The sequence below is a fragment of the Thamnophis sirtalis genome, unplaced genomic scaffold (assembly GCF_051295495.1).
Source record: "Thamnophis sirtalis isolate CommonGarterSnake01/CBP01778 unplaced genomic scaffold, rThaSir2_p1.2 scaffold_4, whole genome shotgun sequence".
Taxonomy (NCBI): Eukaryota; Metazoa; Chordata; class Lepidosauria; order Squamata; family Natricidae; genus Thamnophis; species Thamnophis sirtalis.
This window is the reverse complement of record NW_028261384.1, coordinates 112,376,231-112,396,099: the sequence shown is the minus strand read 5'-3', so window position 1 is coordinate 112,396,099 and position 19,869 is coordinate 112,376,231. Positions and strand designations below refer to the sequence as shown.

General features: G+C 40.1%; 1 protein-coding gene across 1 annotated transcript; it reads left to right on the top strand.

Moving 5' to 3' along the window:
- Positions 1–5,440: 5,440 nt before the first annotated feature.
- Positions 5,441–17,671, top strand: LOC106540574 (vomeronasal type-2 receptor 26-like). Its single transcript, XM_087714589.1, has 6 exons — positions 5,441–5,461; positions 7,321–7,650; positions 8,552–8,658; positions 10,213–10,510; positions 14,947–15,073; positions 16,758–17,671. Exons 1-6 carry the CDS (start codon positions 5,441–5,443, stop codon positions 17,669–17,671), a joined length of 1,797 nt encoding a protein of 598 aa, XP_087570715.1.
- The last annotated feature ends 2,198 nt before the right edge of the window (positions 17,672–19,869 follow it).

Sequence of the window (19,869 nt, the reverse complement as noted above, 5' to 3'; positions counted from 1 at the left end):
GGATTTTTCGATTTTGGCCTTAATGGCATTGGTGCGGATAGCTTGTTCTTGCGCAGCCAGGATTAGTGACTCTGTTTCTTTCTTTAATGTACCTGTTGTTAACCATAACCAAGTTTGTTCGCTGTCTACTTTAGTTTTTATTTTTTCCAGAAATTGGCCATGCAGTGCTTTGTTCTGCCAACTCTCTATTCTTGATTTTATCACTTCTTTTCTGTATTCTTGTTTCGTCTGTTGGGCCTTCAGTAGATTTTTGTTCTTTACTTCGATTAATAGATGTTCTTTACTTTCTTTTAAATAATCAGCCAGTGCATATTTTTCTTCTTCAACTGTTTGCTTCACTTGTAATAATCCTGTGCCACCTGATTTTCGGGGCAGATATAGTCTATCAGTATCACCACGTGGATGTAAACTGTAGTGCATTGTCATTAGTTTCCTGGTTTTTCGGTCCAAAAGGTCCAAATCAGCTTGTGTCCAGTTAACTATACCAGCTGTGTATCTTATAACTGGTATTGCCCAGGTATTTATGGCCTTGATTGTATTTCCACCATTCAATTTAGATTTCAAAATTTTCCTAACTCTGTTGGTGTACTCTCGCCTGACAATAGTTTTTACTTCTCCATGCTTGATGTTATCCAACTGCAGAATGCCTAAGTATTTGTAGGCTTCATTTTCTTTGCATTTAATTAATTGGCCATTGGGCATTTCAATTCCCTCACATGCAGTGATTTTGCCCCTTTTTATGGATACAGTGGCGCATTTTTCCATGCCAAACTGCATTGAAATATCGGTGCTGAATACTCGGACTGTGTTTGTCAATGATTGGATTTCTATTTCTGACTTTCCATAGAGTTTCAAATCATCCATATATAGTAAATGCAAATTTTTTTCAGCTTCTTTGGCTGTTTGGTAGCCTAATTTCATTTTTTTAAAAATTACTGATAGTGGGATCATTGCGATGATGAAGAGAAGAGGTGAAAGTGAATCACCCTGGAAAATTCCTCGCTTGATATTAACCAATCCGTAGATCTCATTCCCTACCGCCAACTCAGTTCTCCATTGTTTCATCGCCTTTTCAGTAAAGGATGTAATATTTTTGCTAATGCCAGTTGTTTCTAAGCATTTTATGATCCAACTATGTGGCAGTGAGTCAAATGCCTTTTTGTAATCAATCCAGACCATATTCAAGTTCGTTTTTCTGTTCTTACAATTTTCTAATATCATTTTATCAATTAGAAGCTGATCTTTTGTGCCCCTGCTCCTTCTTTTGTTGCCTTTTTGCTCTACTGGCAAGATGTTGTTTGTTTCCAAATAATCCATCATGTTATCTGCAATAATGCCTGTGAGTAATTTGAAGGTTGTTGGCAAGCATGTTATTAGTCTGTAGTTTTCAGGTGTTGTTCCTTTAGTTGCATCTTTCTGAATCAAGTATGTTTTTCCAGTTGTCAACCATTCATCAATTTGGCCCTTTTGTAAAATTTCATTCAGTTGCTTGGCCAATATTGCATGTAAACTGGTCAGATATTTGAGCCAGAAACCATGTAATTGGTCCTTTCCAGGTGATGTCCAATTCTTTACCTTTTTAACTCGATTTTTGACCATCTCAGTTGTTATTTCTAATACTTGCATTTGTTTATTTATTTATTTATTATTATTATTATAATTATTATTATTATTGTTGTTGTTGTTGTTGTTGTTGTTGTTGTTGTTGTTGTACAATTGTATCACAGCGGCCAGTTGTTTCGCCGGATTTGGCATTGGTTACTAGTCGGGCCCCACCCAGGGGCCTAGGACGTCGTAACGTATTTTCGTAATATGCGTGCAGATCCAAGCAGTGCGGCTTTTTGCATTTGACTGATGGTGATTTTGTCAATTTTTAACTGTTTTAAATGTAATTCCAGTGCTTTTGGAATAGCACCCAGTGTGCCAATTACCACTGGAATTATCATTGCTGGTTTGTGCCATAGTCGTTGAATTTCGATTTTTAAGTCCTGGTATCTTGCGATTTTTTCATGTTCCTTCTCAGCGACCCTGCTATCACCTGGTATTGCGATGTCTATGATTGTGACCTTATTTTTCTCAACCAGTGTGATGTCTGGTGTATTATGCGCCAGTATTTTGTCCGTTTGTATACAGAAATCCCACAAGATCTTGACCATCTGATTTTCGGTGACTTTTTCAGGCTGATGTTCCCACCAGTTTGTTGCTGTTTTAATATTATAATTTTTGCACAAATGGGGGCCCCGAATTACCTGGGTCAAGCACATGGCTGTCATGGAAGCCATGAACTCCCGCGCCCCATCAGAGTGTTCACCGAGCGTAGGCAAATTGAAGTCCCCCAGGACCATAAGCCTGGGGAACTCAACTGCCAGCTCGGCTACTGACTCGAGGAGCGAGGGGAGGGCTGCTGCAACGCAGTTGGGAGGCAGGTACATTAACAGCAGGCCCACTTGACCCTTGAGGTCCAACTTCACCAGCAGGGACTCACACCCGACAAGCTCTGGAGCAGGGATCCTACGAGGAACTAAAGACTGCCGAATAACAATAGCCACACCCCCACCCCTTCCCTGAGCTCTCGGCTGATGAAGCACCTGAAATTCTTCTGGGCACATCTCAACGAGGGGGACTCCTCCCTCCGGGCCCAGCCAGGTTTCAGTAATACACGCCAGGTCTGCCCCCTCGTCTAAAATTAAGTCCCGGACGAGGGGAGCTTTGTGAACTACAGACCTGGCGTTTAGTGACAACAGCCGGAGACCAGGGTCCTTATTACTCGCGCCATCTGGTCTCGGAGTGGAACTCGTAGGGCCGGAAGGAGGGATCTCTATAACGTAGTGAGCCCTCCTTCCCCGGTAATGGCCAGCCCTAAAGTCCCCACCATATCTGCCCCTCCCCGTTACGACCGTAATGCTCCGACCCACTCCCGTGTCCGTGGTCCCCCCAACCACACCTATAGCTCCCGCATTCCATGCCAGGCCCTCCGAATCAGACACACTCATTCGTTCACTCAACCAATCCCCATGTGATAGTTAAAAAACACAGAATACAGCAAAATAGGGCAATAAAAGTGGGCACATTCACACAATCATACGCATCTTCCAGACATATCCCAAACAAAGGAAGAAAGAAGACAAGAGAAGAAAAAGAATAGAAAAAAAGGTTGCGCTAAAAATTAAAAATTAAGGTGCGAAGCCTGCCAAGGCTAAATAGTTCTTAGTGTTCAAGATGGCTGAAGTCCAGCTATAACCCGGGCGGGGTTTTCGGGGGAATAAGTTGGGTCCTCCTCTTAAAGGCCAGAAAGGTCCTAGATAGTTGGGAGCAAACAGGTGGCTTTTTCTATAAGTTGTGTTCCGGATAGGGCCCCCAAGACAATGATGGAAAATAATAGTAGTCAAAGTAGATGTCAAAAGCAGCTGTACCAACAGGCCGAAAGGTCCAAAGTCCACGGTTGGAGGCGGCCAGGTGATGGAGTACCTCAATAGGGGAATACCAGGTGTCCAGCAAGAGAGCACCAGGGGAGAGTCAGATGGTAAAGATGACAAAATAAAGGGAGTAATCTCCATAGTCGTTAGAATGATATAAGGGAGGGGTAAGTACCTGGGGGGGGGCGTAATAGCGGCACCAGGGCCTGCTAGACAGTCCCCTTTGTTGGTATCCAGGGCAGCTACCCTCTCTCTGACACGACAGTTCCCACTTTAACTCCCAGTTCAATTCAGACCATAGAAGGTAAGCTTGTAAGAAGTCCAGGGGCTCCTTCAGGCTCCTCTCAGTTGTAAATAACAAAACCAAAAACTTGGAGAAGGCCAGGAAAAGGCTGGGATGTATCCAGATCGTCGCCAGCTGATAAGGCGATGGGGGGGGCCTCCGGGAGGAACGCCACGGCAGCGGCGGTGGGCAAAACGAACGCAGCCAGCCACCAGGCCTCCTCAGTGCCACCCGATTTCAGCCACCCCCTCTCCGGCACCACTGTCCACCAAAAATCCAAATTCGGGGCTTCTCCCGGTCAAGAGCTCTGCAGCAAAGTCAAAAGATGCTGGGCGCGTTGAAAACCGCCAGGGAGGGGCGCCGTCAGCGTGCCGCCATTTCCTCTATCATTGGAGAGTCGGAGGACTAACAGGGGCGATCGTACAGCCCGGGGGCCGTTCGGAGAGCCGCAACCCTCCGACAACCACCCATTCATGACCCCCGAATCACCCTCTACCTTTAGGATTCCCTCTCGCATCTGTTCTGACTAGGCTCGGTGATGTTTCCTATGTTTTTCCGTCCACCTAGTCAGAGCGGGGAAGGGATAGCAGCCATTCGTGGCTCGCACATGCGCACACAGTAAAAGATGATACCAAGATAATCATTCTCAGATTTTGCATGGCTGGAATTAGGGAATAGATTAAACACACTTTGACTTTATCATCCATAAAGAGTTGATCATATCTTAACTCCATTGCAATCAACTGTATATATTCATCTACATATGCCTTCTGTGGTGTTCTAAGTACAAAAGCATAACAAATGTTGTTTTGGGAAAGCAATGGTTCAATTTTCTGCAAGAACATGTCCCCATAGTCATCATCCACAGCCAAGTTCCCAATCCAATTCCATCCAAACTGCTGAAGTAATCGAATAATCCCAGTGTATTGATGCATTTCATTTGCGACCATTTGGTATAAGAATGGAAATACATTTTTGTCTCTATTTACTGAAGAAAATGTTCCATAGGCAAGCTGAAAAGCAATATATACCAAAGTATCAGAACAATTATGTATGAATATGAAATGTGATTCATTTTCATTATAACTAAAGTAGAAAGTCAGCACTGACATGTTGGTGAAATTATAAATTTCTGTTCATATACAGGCAATATTATATCAGTTAAAAGGTTTTTCTATGTATTTCAGACCATTTTAACTGATTGTGAAATCCCTTAAAGCATAGCATAATATCAAAAGCCAGGCATATACAAAATGAAAAAGTGTTTTAGTTTGACTGCCTGAAGAGAGTCAAGCAACATGTAGGAAAGTAAGTTATTTAATAGTCCAACCACTTTGAAACTCAATGCCAATAGGAGTTTACTAATCTTCAATATTTGGAGGAAATTGCAAAGAGTCCTTAGTTTCTAAATATTTAATCATTTCTGCAGTTATATTTATGTCCACCAGAGTGATAAACCACTTGAATAACCTCAGTGTCTCTTCCTCCTGTCTCCTAAGGTCTTTCTCACATACTATTATTGTGTATGCATATACCATGCAGCTTGAATGTGACCCCAAAATATCCAAAATTAATATAAAATTTTAATTTTTAAGATGAAGGAATTAGGATATTTAAGATATAATAAATCAGAAATATATTGACTATACTTAATCAAATTAAATTTAATTAATATAAAAATGGTTTTTAATTTTTTTTACCTTCATTCATTTCTTTGTTCTATTTATTCTTAAATGTAGCCATGAATAAGCTGAACTTTTTGGTAAGGTCACAACTGACAAAATCACCAAATACAGTTTATTTCCCTATACATGATGATCTTATTGTAATTCTTATAAAATGTAAACATTACTTTAGTATAAGAGTAACAGAATAGCATACTATCTTGAACATTTAAACATTTCACGTGACATATTGGTTTCCAACAAATATTCTTTGGAGAGCTGATGATAAAAGCTGTCATTATCTCAAATCATTATGATTCAACTTCAATCTCTCCCCCAAACTCACATACTTTTTAAAAGTGAAAATTTTAAAAGCTAATGAAGCGTATCTATAAATAGATATAGATAGTAAGGGAAGGAAGAAGGAAACATTGCAGCTTGGTGGGCACTATCATCTCATTTAAAATAAAAGAAGAATTTGCAGGGGTGGGGAAAAGATCAATATCAGCCATAGGGATGGGCATGATATTTTTTATGCTTTCAGTGTGGTTGTTGCTTGTATCACTAGGCATGTTGTATGGCATTATATGCAAACTGAGCAACCCCTTTAAGCAACCACAAGAATATTATCAGATGGGTGGCTTTATCATTGGTGGGGTTACTTCTCAGTCCTATCCATTCTCAGATACAATAGACTTCAAGCAGTATCCAAATCCATGGCTTTTTGAATCACCAATGTAAGTATCTTTCTGTGCGTTCCTTAACATTTTGTTTAGTGGAGTGGTAAATTCTCAAGGTGATAAATGCACCCATAATTTGTAAGGGTGAAGTCTCCAAGGTTGAAGACTAGTGCACATGTTCACTATTTAGAAGGCATCTTATGGGCAATCTCACAAAATCATTGACTGGAGAAATCACATCAATCATATCAAAAAACCTGAAAGCAAACTCAGAACTATAATCACTCCCATTTTGTTTTATAAGAATACCTCTGGGTTCAAGTATGGAAGTCTGAATCCTTGTTGGAAAAAACTATCTGTCAGGATTCCGACTAATGCCCTAATTAAATCATGAACCTCAAGCCAAGCTTTAAAAGAAATTCAGTTATTTATTAGGAGCTTCATGTCAGCACAGACAAAGTGAAGCCAACTCTGACCTCAATTTAATTCATGCCCTGGTTCTGACCCTGTTCCCCCCCCCCCCAAGGTGTATCATCAGTCACATTCTCCAATGAAACAATTTCGCAGGTTGTAGAGATCACTCCCTCCAGCCACTGTGGATCTATGTGGATATGACCTTGATGTGGCCAGCTGGAATGTGCTTTGTTTTGAATGAAGTGCAAGTTCCTCAATGCAGTTGCAATGTTAGATTCCCCATCCCCCTGCCTATGGCAACTCGAGAACAGGTCAGGAATGCTTCATGAGTTAACACTATTTTTAAGTGACAACTGACAGATGAGAAGTGAAATGTCTTCTTCCTCAAGGAAAAAAGAGTTCAGTTGCCTTTTGAAAAAGCACCTTTGGGATACTTTGAAGCCAGGTGTTTGTTTGTTTTGTGCTTTGTTATACATGTACACTTTTAACTAAAAGCATTTTAAAATAAAATTAGATAGGGAAGAGAATTTGATGGATACCAAAGAATATGTTGGAGGGAATATTATCATCTCCAAGATTCAGTTTGTGGGTTAGTAGTCTTTAATCATTACATTTTGCATTACAAATGTAAAGAGAACAAAGGTAACTTAAACATGCCAATCTGAAACATGCATAGGCTGAGTTACATATTGTCAATATACCTTAAGATAACATTCTTGATATTGCAATTGTTTGTGTCTGCTCTCTCATTCATTCTTCTCTGCATTTTTCTAATTTATGTAAATACCCCCCCATTTTTGACTGCAATTTTCATCTCTTTGTTTCTTCTCCTTGTTTTCTTTGTCTTTTTTATCTCTTTGTAGTATGACCATTTGATAAAGAATACAATTTCTCATTCCAGTGAAATGCCAATAAACAATCAACATATACTTTCCTTAGTATATGCAGTCAAGGAGATCAATAGGAATCCAAACATCTTACCAAACATTAGCCTTGGATTCCACATCTCTAATAGCTATATTGATGCAAGAATGATATATCTGAATACTTTGAAGCTTCTATCCAATCAAGAAAAGACTATCCCTAATTATAGTTGTGAGAAACGGAATATGTTACCAGTTGTCATTGGAGAATCTGACTCCGAAAACTCACTTCTGATGGCCAATATCTTAATCACCTACAAGATTCCACAGGTAGGATGTGTACACAAGAAAGTCTGATGTCCTACTTCATACTCTTTCTTAGTCCTTTGTAAGGCATCACAAAACCAAGAAAAACCAAGAAAAAATTATATGAAAAAAATTGATTTACAATCAGTTGCTGGGACCTGATTATTTATCTAAAATTCCCTTTATAGCCATTGAAATTCTTTTTATGGCTTATGTATAAAAATGGAAAATTCTAAAGAGATTTCAGGTTCATATACATGTATGGCAAATATTAGTAAATACAAATAACACATTTACATACTGTATGTTTTTAAAAGCATTTAAATAAATGCAAACCTGTCAAGGTTTGTTTTCATGTCTCATATTTCATTTACTCTGTAGTTTTCAAATGCATCAAATATGTAACAGTGACACTTCAAAAAGTTCAAGTCAATTTTTTCCCCAAATGAATATTCATTCTGTTGTTTGTCTACAGAAAACTAAAACTAAACATTAATTATGTAATGCTTTATATACACACACACACACACACACACACTCCACATTCATGGGAATAAAAAAATAAAACCAAGCAACATAAAAATGCTTCACCATTATTGTATTTAATTAAATAGTCAAGATAAGACATAAAAAACCATCACAAATTATAAGGGAGAAGTACTCCAGTTCAAATCCTCTTTTTACTCTATTTTTTTAATATCAAAAACAAAATAAAATTTCTGCATTGTAATATTTATTAAGAAAATAGAAATGTCTAATTTTGTATACACAACAGCAATAAAATTTAATTAAATGAAACATAGAGATGCATGAACTTTAATTTGTAGATTTTTATAGGAGAATTTAGAAGATAAATAAACTGTTTACCTAATTGTTTTTTAATACTTCTTTTTAAATTAGGTTGCTTATTGCTTTTTTGCTATAGAGAAGGATGCTGGCAACAGGATACCGTACTTCTATCGTATGGTACCTGGTGAAGCACAGCAGTTTCATGGAATTGTTCAGCTGCTCCTCCATTTCCAATGGACTTGGGTTGGAATTGTTGTAACAAATTCAGATAAAGGAGAGAAGGTTATGGCAACTATGTTATCAATGTTTTCCCAAAATGGAATTTGTGCAGCTTTCACAGGAAGAATACAACCCTTAATTGATTTAGTCCACATTGTTGATTTGACACAACATATTGAAAGTATGACCCATTTTCTCCAAAATATCACAACTAATGTAATTGTCATGTATTCAGATACTCAAACAATGTGGAGCTTCAAAAATATGTTACAGTTGGGAGAAGTAAGTTTGGGCAAAGTGTGGCTTATCACCGCTCATTGGGACTTTGGATCACCAACATTTCTCAAAAAGATGGCAATAGAAATTTTCCATGGTTCTTTATCCTTTGCAATTCAAATTAACGAAGTCCCAGGATTTCAGCCTTTTCTTGAGCTCCTTAATGTACACTGGCCAAAAGAAGATAGCAAACGAACCAAGTTCGTTTGGCAGAATGAGTGTTTGATACCCTATTTTAATATGCACCAGGAAAACAAAAAAAAGTGTGTTTGGGACGGAAGTGTAGAAAACCTACCAAAGTCTTTTTTTCAAATAAGTATGACTGGTCAAAGTTACAGCATCTACAATTCTGTCTATGCCATTGCTCATGTTTTACATAACTTGAAGTCATCCAGATTTAGGCTGAAACCAACTACAGATAGAGTGGAAATGGACTTTCTGAATCTAGATCCTTGGAAAGTAAGAAAACATTCAAAATGCCCTATTAGTTATTTTGTTTCTTTATTTTCCAATTTGTAGATAACTATCCAGCATGAATAATAAATGATAAATGAAATAATAAATGCTGTAGAATGTGATACAAAATCTAGAATACAAATGGGGAACTTCTGTTCCCATTCCTTATGTACTGGTAGTAGGTAGGACCAAAACTCCCATCAGACCTCATCATGAGTTTTGTTTGCTAAAATTATTAGAAACTGAATTCCACCAACTTTCATAGAGAGCCTTAGATTCATTTCTACAATAAATTTTTAGTGAAGGTGAAGGGGAAAGATGAGGTGTATAAGGAGGAGTGGTAAGGGGAGAGAGTAGAAGGAGAAAGGAAGAGGAAATAGAGTAGTATGGAAGCAGAAATACACCAATGAGAGGAAGAGTGGGAAGCAGAAGGGAGAAGAAAGGTGGGAAGAGAGGGATAGGAGAGAGGGTAAGGGGGGAAGATGAGAAGGATGAGGATAAGGAGGAGTGGAATATAGAGAGAGGAGAAGGAGAAAGGAAGGGGAAGTAGAGTAGGAAAGGAAGATGGAGGGAAGATGGGAAGTAAGAGAGAGGTAGAAGAAAGAGGTGTATGGAGAGCAGAAGAGCTAATAATGGGTGTTAATCTTTTTGGGGCGTTGAGGACAAGAGGAACTGATGTAATCATTATTTAATATTATATGATATTGGCTATGTATAGTATACATGTGATTGTATGTTATGAAAATGGAAATAAAAATATGTTTACAAAAAAATAAATTTTTAGTGAGACATATGTTGTGATGTATAGAGATTTAGATGTAGAAAGAGTCAGAGATAGATCCATAGGACAAGCATAAGAGCAACCAAAGAAGTAATTGTCTACCAAACCCTGAATGTTTTATTTCTTCCAAATCAGTTACATCATTACCTAAGCAGAATCTCATTTAACAACAGTGTTGGAGACCATGTGTCTTTCAATGAAAATGGTGAATTAAGATCCGGTTATGACATAACAAATTTGATTGGTTTTCCAAACAAGTCCTATTTAAATATCAAGGTTGGAAGGATTGATCCAGAGGCTTCACCCAACAAACCATTTGTTATTAATGAAGATCTTATCGTATGGCACAAAGAGTTTAAGAAGGTTAGACAAAAGTATATGTTCTAAGATATAAATTCATACGGAGAAGGTATTGCAAAATTAATGCTTGACATTTATCCTTTAGCACATGTATGTACATGGCGTACAGTGATGGGGAAATGAGTTACAACAAGAAACAACAAGAATATACAGTAGCAATTGTGCATCAATAAAATACATAAATTTCTATGCTGTCCAGAATCATCTTGAGATGGGCAGCGTAGAAATTAAAAAGAATGATGATGATGATGATGAAGAAGAAGAAGAAGAAGAAGAAGAAATAGATAGATGATAGATGATAGATAGATAGATAGATAGATAGATAGATAGATAGATAGATAGATAGATGATTGATAGATAGATAGATAGATAGATAGATAGATAGATAGATAGATAGATAGATAGATAGATAAACAACCACACATACATTTGAAGTTTATTTTTAATGTAATAGAAAAAACATTGTACTTATTAGCATCAGAGTGCATTTCAACATTTGTTAATAAGAGTTTGGATTCAAGAACAATACCACTCTAATTTATTCAGTGCTTTTACCCTTGTACCTTAAATTCACCTACTGAATTTACTATTACACAAAATTATAAATTGTTCAGGCAAGATAATGATAGAATATGATTATATTTAATAGAATATGATTCTGTTAAAATAGAAATACTAAGAAACTGGGGAAATATTTCAGAAATCATAGTTTGGTTGTATTTTTTTCCACCAAATCACAAAACAGAGCTACAAATCTTGATTATCACTCACTACATCTACTTTTCCTATCAACTGCCAAAGCAGCTATTAGTGATAGGAAATCCTAATTATGGAAAGGGAGTTTGTAGGGGGGAGTTCAAAAATGAAGTAGAATGAATACTGTATCTGAAAGATTCAATTGACATTTGGGATATCTAGCTTAATTTTTTTTTTTTTTAGTATTTTATTGTCACTTATAGGCCGCCCTTTTCCCTGAGGGGACTCAGGGCGGCTTACAACTCATGGGAAGGGGGTGCAAGACAGAACGTAAAATAATATGTGAGTACAAATAATAATAGCAATAAAACACAACATTCATTCAACATTCGGGTGGGGTGTATGAAGATCTTATCCCCAGGCCTGACGGGATAGCCAGATCTTAAGGGCTGTGCGGAAGCTCTGGACTGTGGTGAGGGTGCGAATCTCTACGGGGAGATCGTTCCAAAGGGTCGGAGCTGCTACTGAGAAGGCTCTCCTCCGCGTAGTCACCAGTCAATGGAACTCGGCGGATGGAACTCGGAGGAGGCCCACTCTGTGCGATCTGATGGGACGAAGGGAGGTAATCGGCAGAAGGCGGTCTCTCAAGTACTCAGATCCACTACCATGAAGGGCTTTATGGGTGGGAAGTAGCACCTTGAAGCGCACCCGGAGATCAACAGGTAGCTAGCGCAGCTCGCGGAGGATGGGTGTTATGTGGGCGTACCGCGGTGCGCCCACTATCACTCGCACGGCCGCATTCTGGACTAGCTGAAGTCGCCGGATGCTCTTCAAGGGCAGCCCCATGTAGAGCACATTGCAGTATTCCAGCCTGGAGATCACAAGGGCTCGAGTGACTGTTGTGAGAGCCTCCCGGTTCAGGTAGGGTCGCAACTGGCGTACCAGGCGAACCTGGGCAAATGCCCCCCTGGTCACAGCCGACAGATGGTGGTCAAAAGTCAGCTGTGGGTCCAGGAGGACTCCCAAGTTGCGAACCCTATCTGAGGGGTGTAGAATTTGACCCCCCAGCCTGAGCGATGGAACACTGGCCAAATTATTGGGAGGGAAACACAACAACCATTCGGTCTTGTCTGGGTTGAGTACCAGTTTGTTAGCTCTCATCCAGTTCTTAACGGCCTCAAGACCCTGGTTCATCACGTCCACCGCTTCATTGAGTTGGCACAGGGCGGACAGATACAACTGCGTATCGTCCGCGTATTGATGGTATTTTATCCCGTGCCTCCAAATGATCTCGCCCAGCGGTTTCATGTATATGTTAAATAGTAGGGGGGATAAGACTGAACCCTGCGGCACCCCACAAGTTAGGGGCCTCAGGGATGATCTCTGCCCCCCAACCAACACCGACTGCGACCTGTCCGAGAGGTAGGAGGAGAACCACTGCAGAACAGTGCCTCCCACTCCCACCTCCCGCAGTCGTCGCAGAAGGATACCATGGTCGATGGTATCGAAAGCCGCCGAGAGGTCAAGGAGAACCAGGATGGACGCATGGCCTCCATCCCTGGCTCTCCAGAGATCATCGGTCAATGCGACCAAAGCGGTTTCTGTGCTGTAACCAGGTCTGAAGCCAGACTGGAAGGGGTCAAGATAACTTGCTTCCTCCAAAGTCCGTTGGAGCTGGAAGGCCACCACCTTCTCAACAACCTTCCCAAGAAAGGGGAGGTTGGAGACTGGATGGTAGTTGTTAAGAACGGCTGGATCCAAAGATGGTTTCTTCAGGAGGGGTCTCACCACCGCCGCTTTAAGTGCGGCGGGGAAGTGCCCCTCCTGAAGGGAGGCGGTTACAACCGCCTGGATCCAGCCTCGTGTCACCTCACTGCTGTTGGCAACCACCCAGGAGGGACACGGGTCCAGTATACAGGTGGAGGCACTCACAGCTCGTATGGCCTTGTCCACATCCCCAGAGGCAACATCCTGAAACTCAACCCAGAGATGGTCTGCCAAGCTCTCCCCCTGTGTCTCGGCTGGATCTGCAGAGATGGAGTCCAAGTCTGACCGAAACCGAGCAATTTTGTCCGCCAAGAATTGGACATATTCCTCAGCCTTACCCTGTAGGGGTTCGCCCGCGTCCCTCCTATTTAGGAGGGAGTGGGTTATCCTAAACAGGGCAGCTGGGCGTGACTCGGCGGACGCAACCAAGGTGGCAATATGTGATCTTTTAGCTGTCCTTAATGCCCTGATATATTCCTTGGTGCATGTTGTCAGGAGTGCTCGGTTCGATTCGGACTTATCGGACCTCCATAGGTGCTCTAGGCGTCTCCTCCGGCGCTTCTTCTCCCGGAGCTCCTCGGTGAACCAAGGAGGTCTCCGGGATCCGCTGACCCGGAGGGGCCGTAGTGGCGCAATTCGGTCAAGGGACTCCGATGCCGCTGAGTGCCAGGCAGCAACCAGAGTCTCCGCCGAACTGTGGGTGAGAGTATCAGGAATAACCCCAAGCTCTGTCTGGAACCTTAAGGGGTCCATGAGACGCCTGGGGCGGAACCACCTGGTCAGTTCCTCCTCCCTACAGTGGGGGTTTGGCCTCCAGAAGTCTAGCCTCAGTAGGCAGTGGTCTGACCACGACAGGGGTATGATCTCACTACCCCTCAGACCAAGATCACAAGTCCACTGCTCCGAGAGGAATACGAGGTCGAGCGTGTGACCCACTGAGTGGGTTGGGCCCCGAATTACCTGGGTCAAGCCCATGGCTGTCATGGAAGCCATGAACTCCTGCGCTCCATCAGAGTGTTCACCGAGCGATGGCAAATTAAAGTCCCCCAGAACCATGAGCCTGGGGAACTCAATTGCCAGCTCGGCTACTGACTCAAGGAGCGAGGGGAGGGCTGCTGCAACGCTGTTGGGAGGCAGGTACGTTAGCAGCAGACCCACTTGACCCATGAGGTCCAGCTTCACCAGCAGGGACTCACACCCGACAAGCTCCGGAGCAGGGATCCTACGAGGTGCTAAAGACTCTCGGATAACAATAGCCTCACCGCCACCCCTTCCCTGGGCTCTCGGCTGATGCAGCACCTGAAACCCGTCTGGGCACATCTCAACGAGGGGGACTCCTCCCTCCGTGCCCAGCCATGTCTCAGTAATACATGCCAGGTCTGCCCTCTCGTCTAAAATTAAGTCCCGGACGAGGGGAGCCTTGTGAACAACAGACCTGGCATTTAGCGACACCAGCCTGAGACCAGGGTCCTGATTCCTCGCACCATCTGACCTCGGAGTGGGACTCATAGGGCCGGAAGGAGGGTTCTCTGGGATGTAGTGAGCCCTCCTTCCCCGGTAATGGCCAGCCCTAAAGCCCCTGCCGTATCTGCCCCTCCCTGTTATGACCGCAATGCTCCGACCCTCTCCCGTAGCCGTAGATCCCCCAACCACCCCGGTGACTCCCGCATTCCCCGGCAGGTCCTCCGAATCAAACATACTCAGGCACTCACACAAACAATCCCCACGTTCTAGTTAAAACACACAAAAAATAATAATAAAAGTGGGTCATTCACACTATCACATGCAGTCCCATACACTCAACATACCAATTAAAAAAATTTGCACGGGCAAATTTAAGGTAAAGGAAGGGTCAAATAAATAAAAGCACATAGATAATGCAGACCATGCCAAAATAAGAGCAGTCCCACATGACATAAGAACCAAAAACTGTTTCAAGAATTAATAAACTTCTACAGTTTTCTGTTTATACACAGGTGCCACCATCTGCTGTCTGCAATGAAAACTGTCATCCAGGTTACAGCAGGAAAAAGCAAGAAGGAAAGCCATTTTGTTGCTATGACTGTATTCCATGTCCAGCTGGAAAGATCTCAGATCAGAAAGGTAGTTATTCTTCCTTCCCTTTTTATTAAGAGACAGTTTGATGTAATGGTTTAAAGTGCTGGATTAGAACCCCTGTGAACTGTGAACTTTAGGCATGAAAATTTGATAGATGATTCTGGATCAATCATTCTCTATGTGCTAGGAAAAACCTCTGAACAATATTACCAAGAAAACTGCATGGAATTGTTCCTGGGGTTACCAGGAGTCAAGCCTGACTCAAAAGATAAGAACATATCACACAAAGTATTCAATAACTTCCTATTGTTTCCTGGAAGACATATAATTCAAAGGATTTCAGAGGGAACATGGGTGGGGAGGTATCTCTAGGAAATTCCATACTGGGAAAAATAAGAAATTGATGGGATATTCAAAAATTAATCTAAGACTTTTTTACTTTTTATTTGTAGAGATTATTACAGATAAAAGTTGTATACATCTTCCATAACTACTTTTTAAAGTAATAAAAAATTAATAAAATATTTAAAATCCATAAGCAACTAACAGTGAGAAATGTTTCACAATGAAACAATAGTTCTAATTAATCATATATGCAAACACAATATAACTTGATTAGGATTTTTTCTTCATAAACTTTTATTTATGAATGTAATACAAAACCATTGTTTCAAATTGTGAAATCTCGGGTCTTTTTATTGCCTCTGGCCAAATTCTGCCTATTTGTAGCCCTTGGCATTCCTCTAACCATGGCTGCTGAAAGCTAACAGTACTATTTTTTAACAATATTATTTTTCAATCTCAGACTAGAAATACATGAAAGCTGGAATATAAACTATAAACTAGGTACATTGTGGTTTTAAAAGAAAAAAAGAAAATATGGAAATATTTATATTTCCAGTCTTAATAACATGTTTAATATATCTCCACTCATTATTATTCTGCAAAAGGTTAAGAATAGTCTTAGACACAAACCAGTTGCTTGTCCTTATTTTACATTAAAGTAGGAAACAAAATGTGTTTCTTTGTTTCCAGTACAGATTATAATTTAAATATTTTTGGACTTAAATATTGTAGTGTTATACAAGAAAACACTACTTACAACTTTTATAATTTTCAAATAGTAATGAATAAAGAGTGTAACTCAACAGTATCTCAAAAGTGATTATATTTTTTTCTATAAATTATAATAGCATGCCAATTTCATATTTTGGTTTACAAAGAAAGTGCATTTTGATTGTGTCATTTTTCTACAGACAATTTCATCCCATTCTTATTTTTTAAATCAGTTTGAAAATGTTTTATAAAAACTCTTTATAATTTGTAGACATCAGAAGCATCACAATGAAAGGGGCAAGAAACAAATTTAATAAACAAATAAAATATTTATCTTGGTATACTTTTGACCTATTGATTTAGCCACATACTCACTGATCTATTTATTTTCCCCTAATATGTACAGTTTTGAACATCTCCGTTTAAAACAAAAATTAGACCATGCATGGTAAAACTGAGGAAAGGGTGAATATACAAATGTGTGGATTATATTATGCACAAATGAATGACTTAAGTACCAGGCCTTCTAGCTGTCCATCTTAAATTCTATAGAGAAAAGCCTGTAGAATACTATGAGGATTCAATATAAATCTCTGTCTAACCTTGACTATAGAAATGAAATAACTGTAGTATGCTTGACAGACTTTGGAATGTAATCTGTTCTATTCTTCAGATATTGACGACTGTTTCAAGTGCCCAGAAGATCAGTACCCTAACAGAGCTCAAGATAAATGCCTGACAAAACGTTTAAACTTTTTGACTTATGATGAAGCTTTGGGTATCAGTTTGGCCCTTTCAGCTTGTTCTTTTGCTCTGCTCTCAACTGCAGTGCTTGGAATCTTTATTAAGCACAGGAATACTCCCATTGTCAAAGCCAACAATCGGGATCTCTCTTATCTTCTCCTAATTTCCCTTCTGCTTTGCTTCCTCTCTTCATTGCTGTTTATCGGCCGTCCTGGGGAAGTGATCTGCCCTTTACAACAAACAGCTTTTGCTATCATTTTCTCAATAGCTATCTCTTGTGTATTGGCAAAAACCATCACTGTAGTTCTGGCTTTTATGGCCACTAAGCCAGGATCAGCTATGAAGAAATGGGTAGGAAAAAAAATGTCAAATTACATTGTCCTTTTCAGCTCCCTAATTCAGATAGGAATTTGTATTTCCTGGCTTTGTATAGCTTGCCCTTACCCAGATATGGACATGATCTTCTTAACTGAAGAAATTATACTTGAGTGTAACAAAGGTTCAGTTGTTATGTTTTATTGTATTCTGAGCTATCTAGGATCTCTGGCTATTGTCAGCTTTATTATGGCTTTCCTGGCCAGGAAGTTGCCCAATAGTTTCAATGAAGCCAAATTCATCACTTTCAGCATGTTAGTATTTTGCAGTGTTTGGATATGTTTTGTTCCAACATATATAAGTTCAAAGGGAAAATATATGGTCGCTGTGGAAATCTTCACTTTACTGAGTTCCAGTGCTGGGCTGCTTGGTTGTATTTTCCTCCCCAAGTGTTACATAATTGTCCTGAGACCTGATCTGAATAAGAAGGACCATCTAACAAGGAAAAATATGGGCTATGGAAATTGATTATAAGAAACTTAATTTAAAAATGGAAGGTTCAATATTTCTAATCTATCTTGACCTTTGTCTGCTTGTTGGGTCAGATTATTTTGCCAAATGAAAAAACTGTGATGCATTCAAAAGTGAAAGACAACAAAATAAAATGTCTCTGAGTTAAATTCAGTATTTTATGAAGACATTGTTTTCTGGTTTGTACAATAAAGTTTACTTGGCTAAAGTGGCTGACTTCTAACAAGTTCCTGAAGCTTCCTCAGGTGTAAGATAATAGATATGGTGGTCCATTAAATATGAAAAGATGTACAATGTATCTGTATAATATTATTTTATGGTTTGTTTTGAGATCGTTTATTTTATGTGATTTCAATGCAGTGCAAAAGTTTATTTACTATAACAGCTCTCCTCAGGCAACACTAACTATGGAGAGGAAACAAGGATTAGATCTCTAACAAAGTGTTCTCTCAATCTTTCCACGTTGAAATAGAGTACCTGAAAGGAAATTGTATTAATGCATATATTAACTATGTTCATCCAAAAGTACTATTAACCTGAAAAGGGTCCACAAGGAAAATATATTAAAATTTCTCAATTTTCTCTTAATCGACTCATGTCATTTTGTCACAAGAATTACAATTCATGTTAAGTAAGCAAAGGAAAGAAATAAAGCAATTTCATTGTTGTAATTGTTCTTTCTATGATTCAGGGGAAAAATGTTTCTAAACAACAGGGAAGGCATAAAACTGCTTAAAAAGGGAGTGGAGGAGGAATCTTTCAACAGAAAGGGAGATACCACTTGTCTCTTATCTCCTATCTCCAATGCAGTCCTTTCATCAGTTCCAAGATTCCACCCCATTTGCACTCTGATGCAGGTGACCCTGAGGGATAAACAGATAAACCTTCCAAGTGGCCTCAACATCTCTCAGGAAGAGTGCTAAGACCAGATGACTGCAAAGAAACATGATCTTTCCATACCTTCTTCCTCCATCCCCATGCCCCCCCATCCCCATGCCCCCCCATCCCCATGCTCCCCCCCATCCTGCAAGAACGAATGAAGCTTCTAGGATGAGAAGTCATCTTCTTTCTCAAGGAAAAAACCAGACCAGTTGCCTTTTGAAAAGTATCTTCAATGGGGGTTTCTTTGGAGGGGGTCAGGGATTCTTCAGCAGTATTGACAACTTTAAAAGGTGTGGATTTCAATGTGCCTGATAGCAGCTACTTAAAAGCCAATGCTGATGATGGCCCCTCCTGTTCCAGGCAAGTCTTCTCAGAAAGAGCATGCATGCATTCTGAGCAATCTCCCAGCTTCTCCAGTTCAGTACCTTTCCCTCTGGCATAGTTTCTTCCCAACCACCTAATTGTCCAAATCTGCCACCAGCCGTGCTGGCAGTTGGTGGGCCACAACAGTGGGTTAAATAATTTTACTTTCCTTTTATTTGCAGTATTACTGGATTTATGTATTTAGGGAGATATAGCACTTTTATTCTGCTTTGGGAATCATTATTAATGAAAGATCATTTATAAACCATACACCCACAAATATACAAATGCAGAAAATAAAGAGGGATTTGTTTGAACTCATATTTCACACAGATATTCCTCAATTTATAACTGTAAGTTGTGCCAGTTGTTAAGTGGGTATGTGGCTGACCCAATTTTATAACATTTTTTGCAGTGGTTGTTAAACAAATCACCACAAGTTCACTTAATTGAGATTGGGCATCCCGGAAACCAGAAGTCTATTTTATCCAAAATCCATGTTCTGGCCCATCTTACAAAATAACCAAGGCTGTCTCATTTTCCAGACTTTCCCTTTAGCTAAGTGACCACACATAAATAATTATGATTCTTATTGGAATTAAAGAAGATAGTCTGAACGGAAGGAGGTTTGCAAAGTGACATTGAGCAGTTTGTTTCTGGGTCAGCTGAACAACAAACTAGATAAAAGGAACAATTCTTATAGGATTCTGTTTTTGAAGTTTTGGAGTTTGTGCAATATGGGCTTTGTGTTTGGGTGGTGTTGGATACTAGCAACTGTCATAATGGTTTCCACCAAGGTCCTCTGTTCCGGCAGGAACAAAGGTTCAATCTCATTGGTCGAAGGGTCTGACAGCTCCCTATAAAAGGGCTGCTCTCAGACTGAACCTTTGCTGGATTGTAGATAGTTGTTCTGTTACAATAAAGAGCTGTTGTTGCCTTTAGCCTGAATG

Coding starts and splice junctions, on each gene's coding strand:
- LOC106540574 (XM_087714589.1), top strand. CDS start 5,441: ATGAATAAGCTGAACTTTTTG. Junction 7,651..8,551: donor TCACCTACAAGATTCCACAG/GTAGGATGTGTA, acceptor TTTTTGCTATAG/AGAAGGATGCTGGCAACAGG. Junction 10,511..14,946: donor GGCACAAAGAGTTTAAGAAG/GTTAGACAAAAG, acceptor GTTTATACACAG/GTGCCACCATCTGCTGTCTG.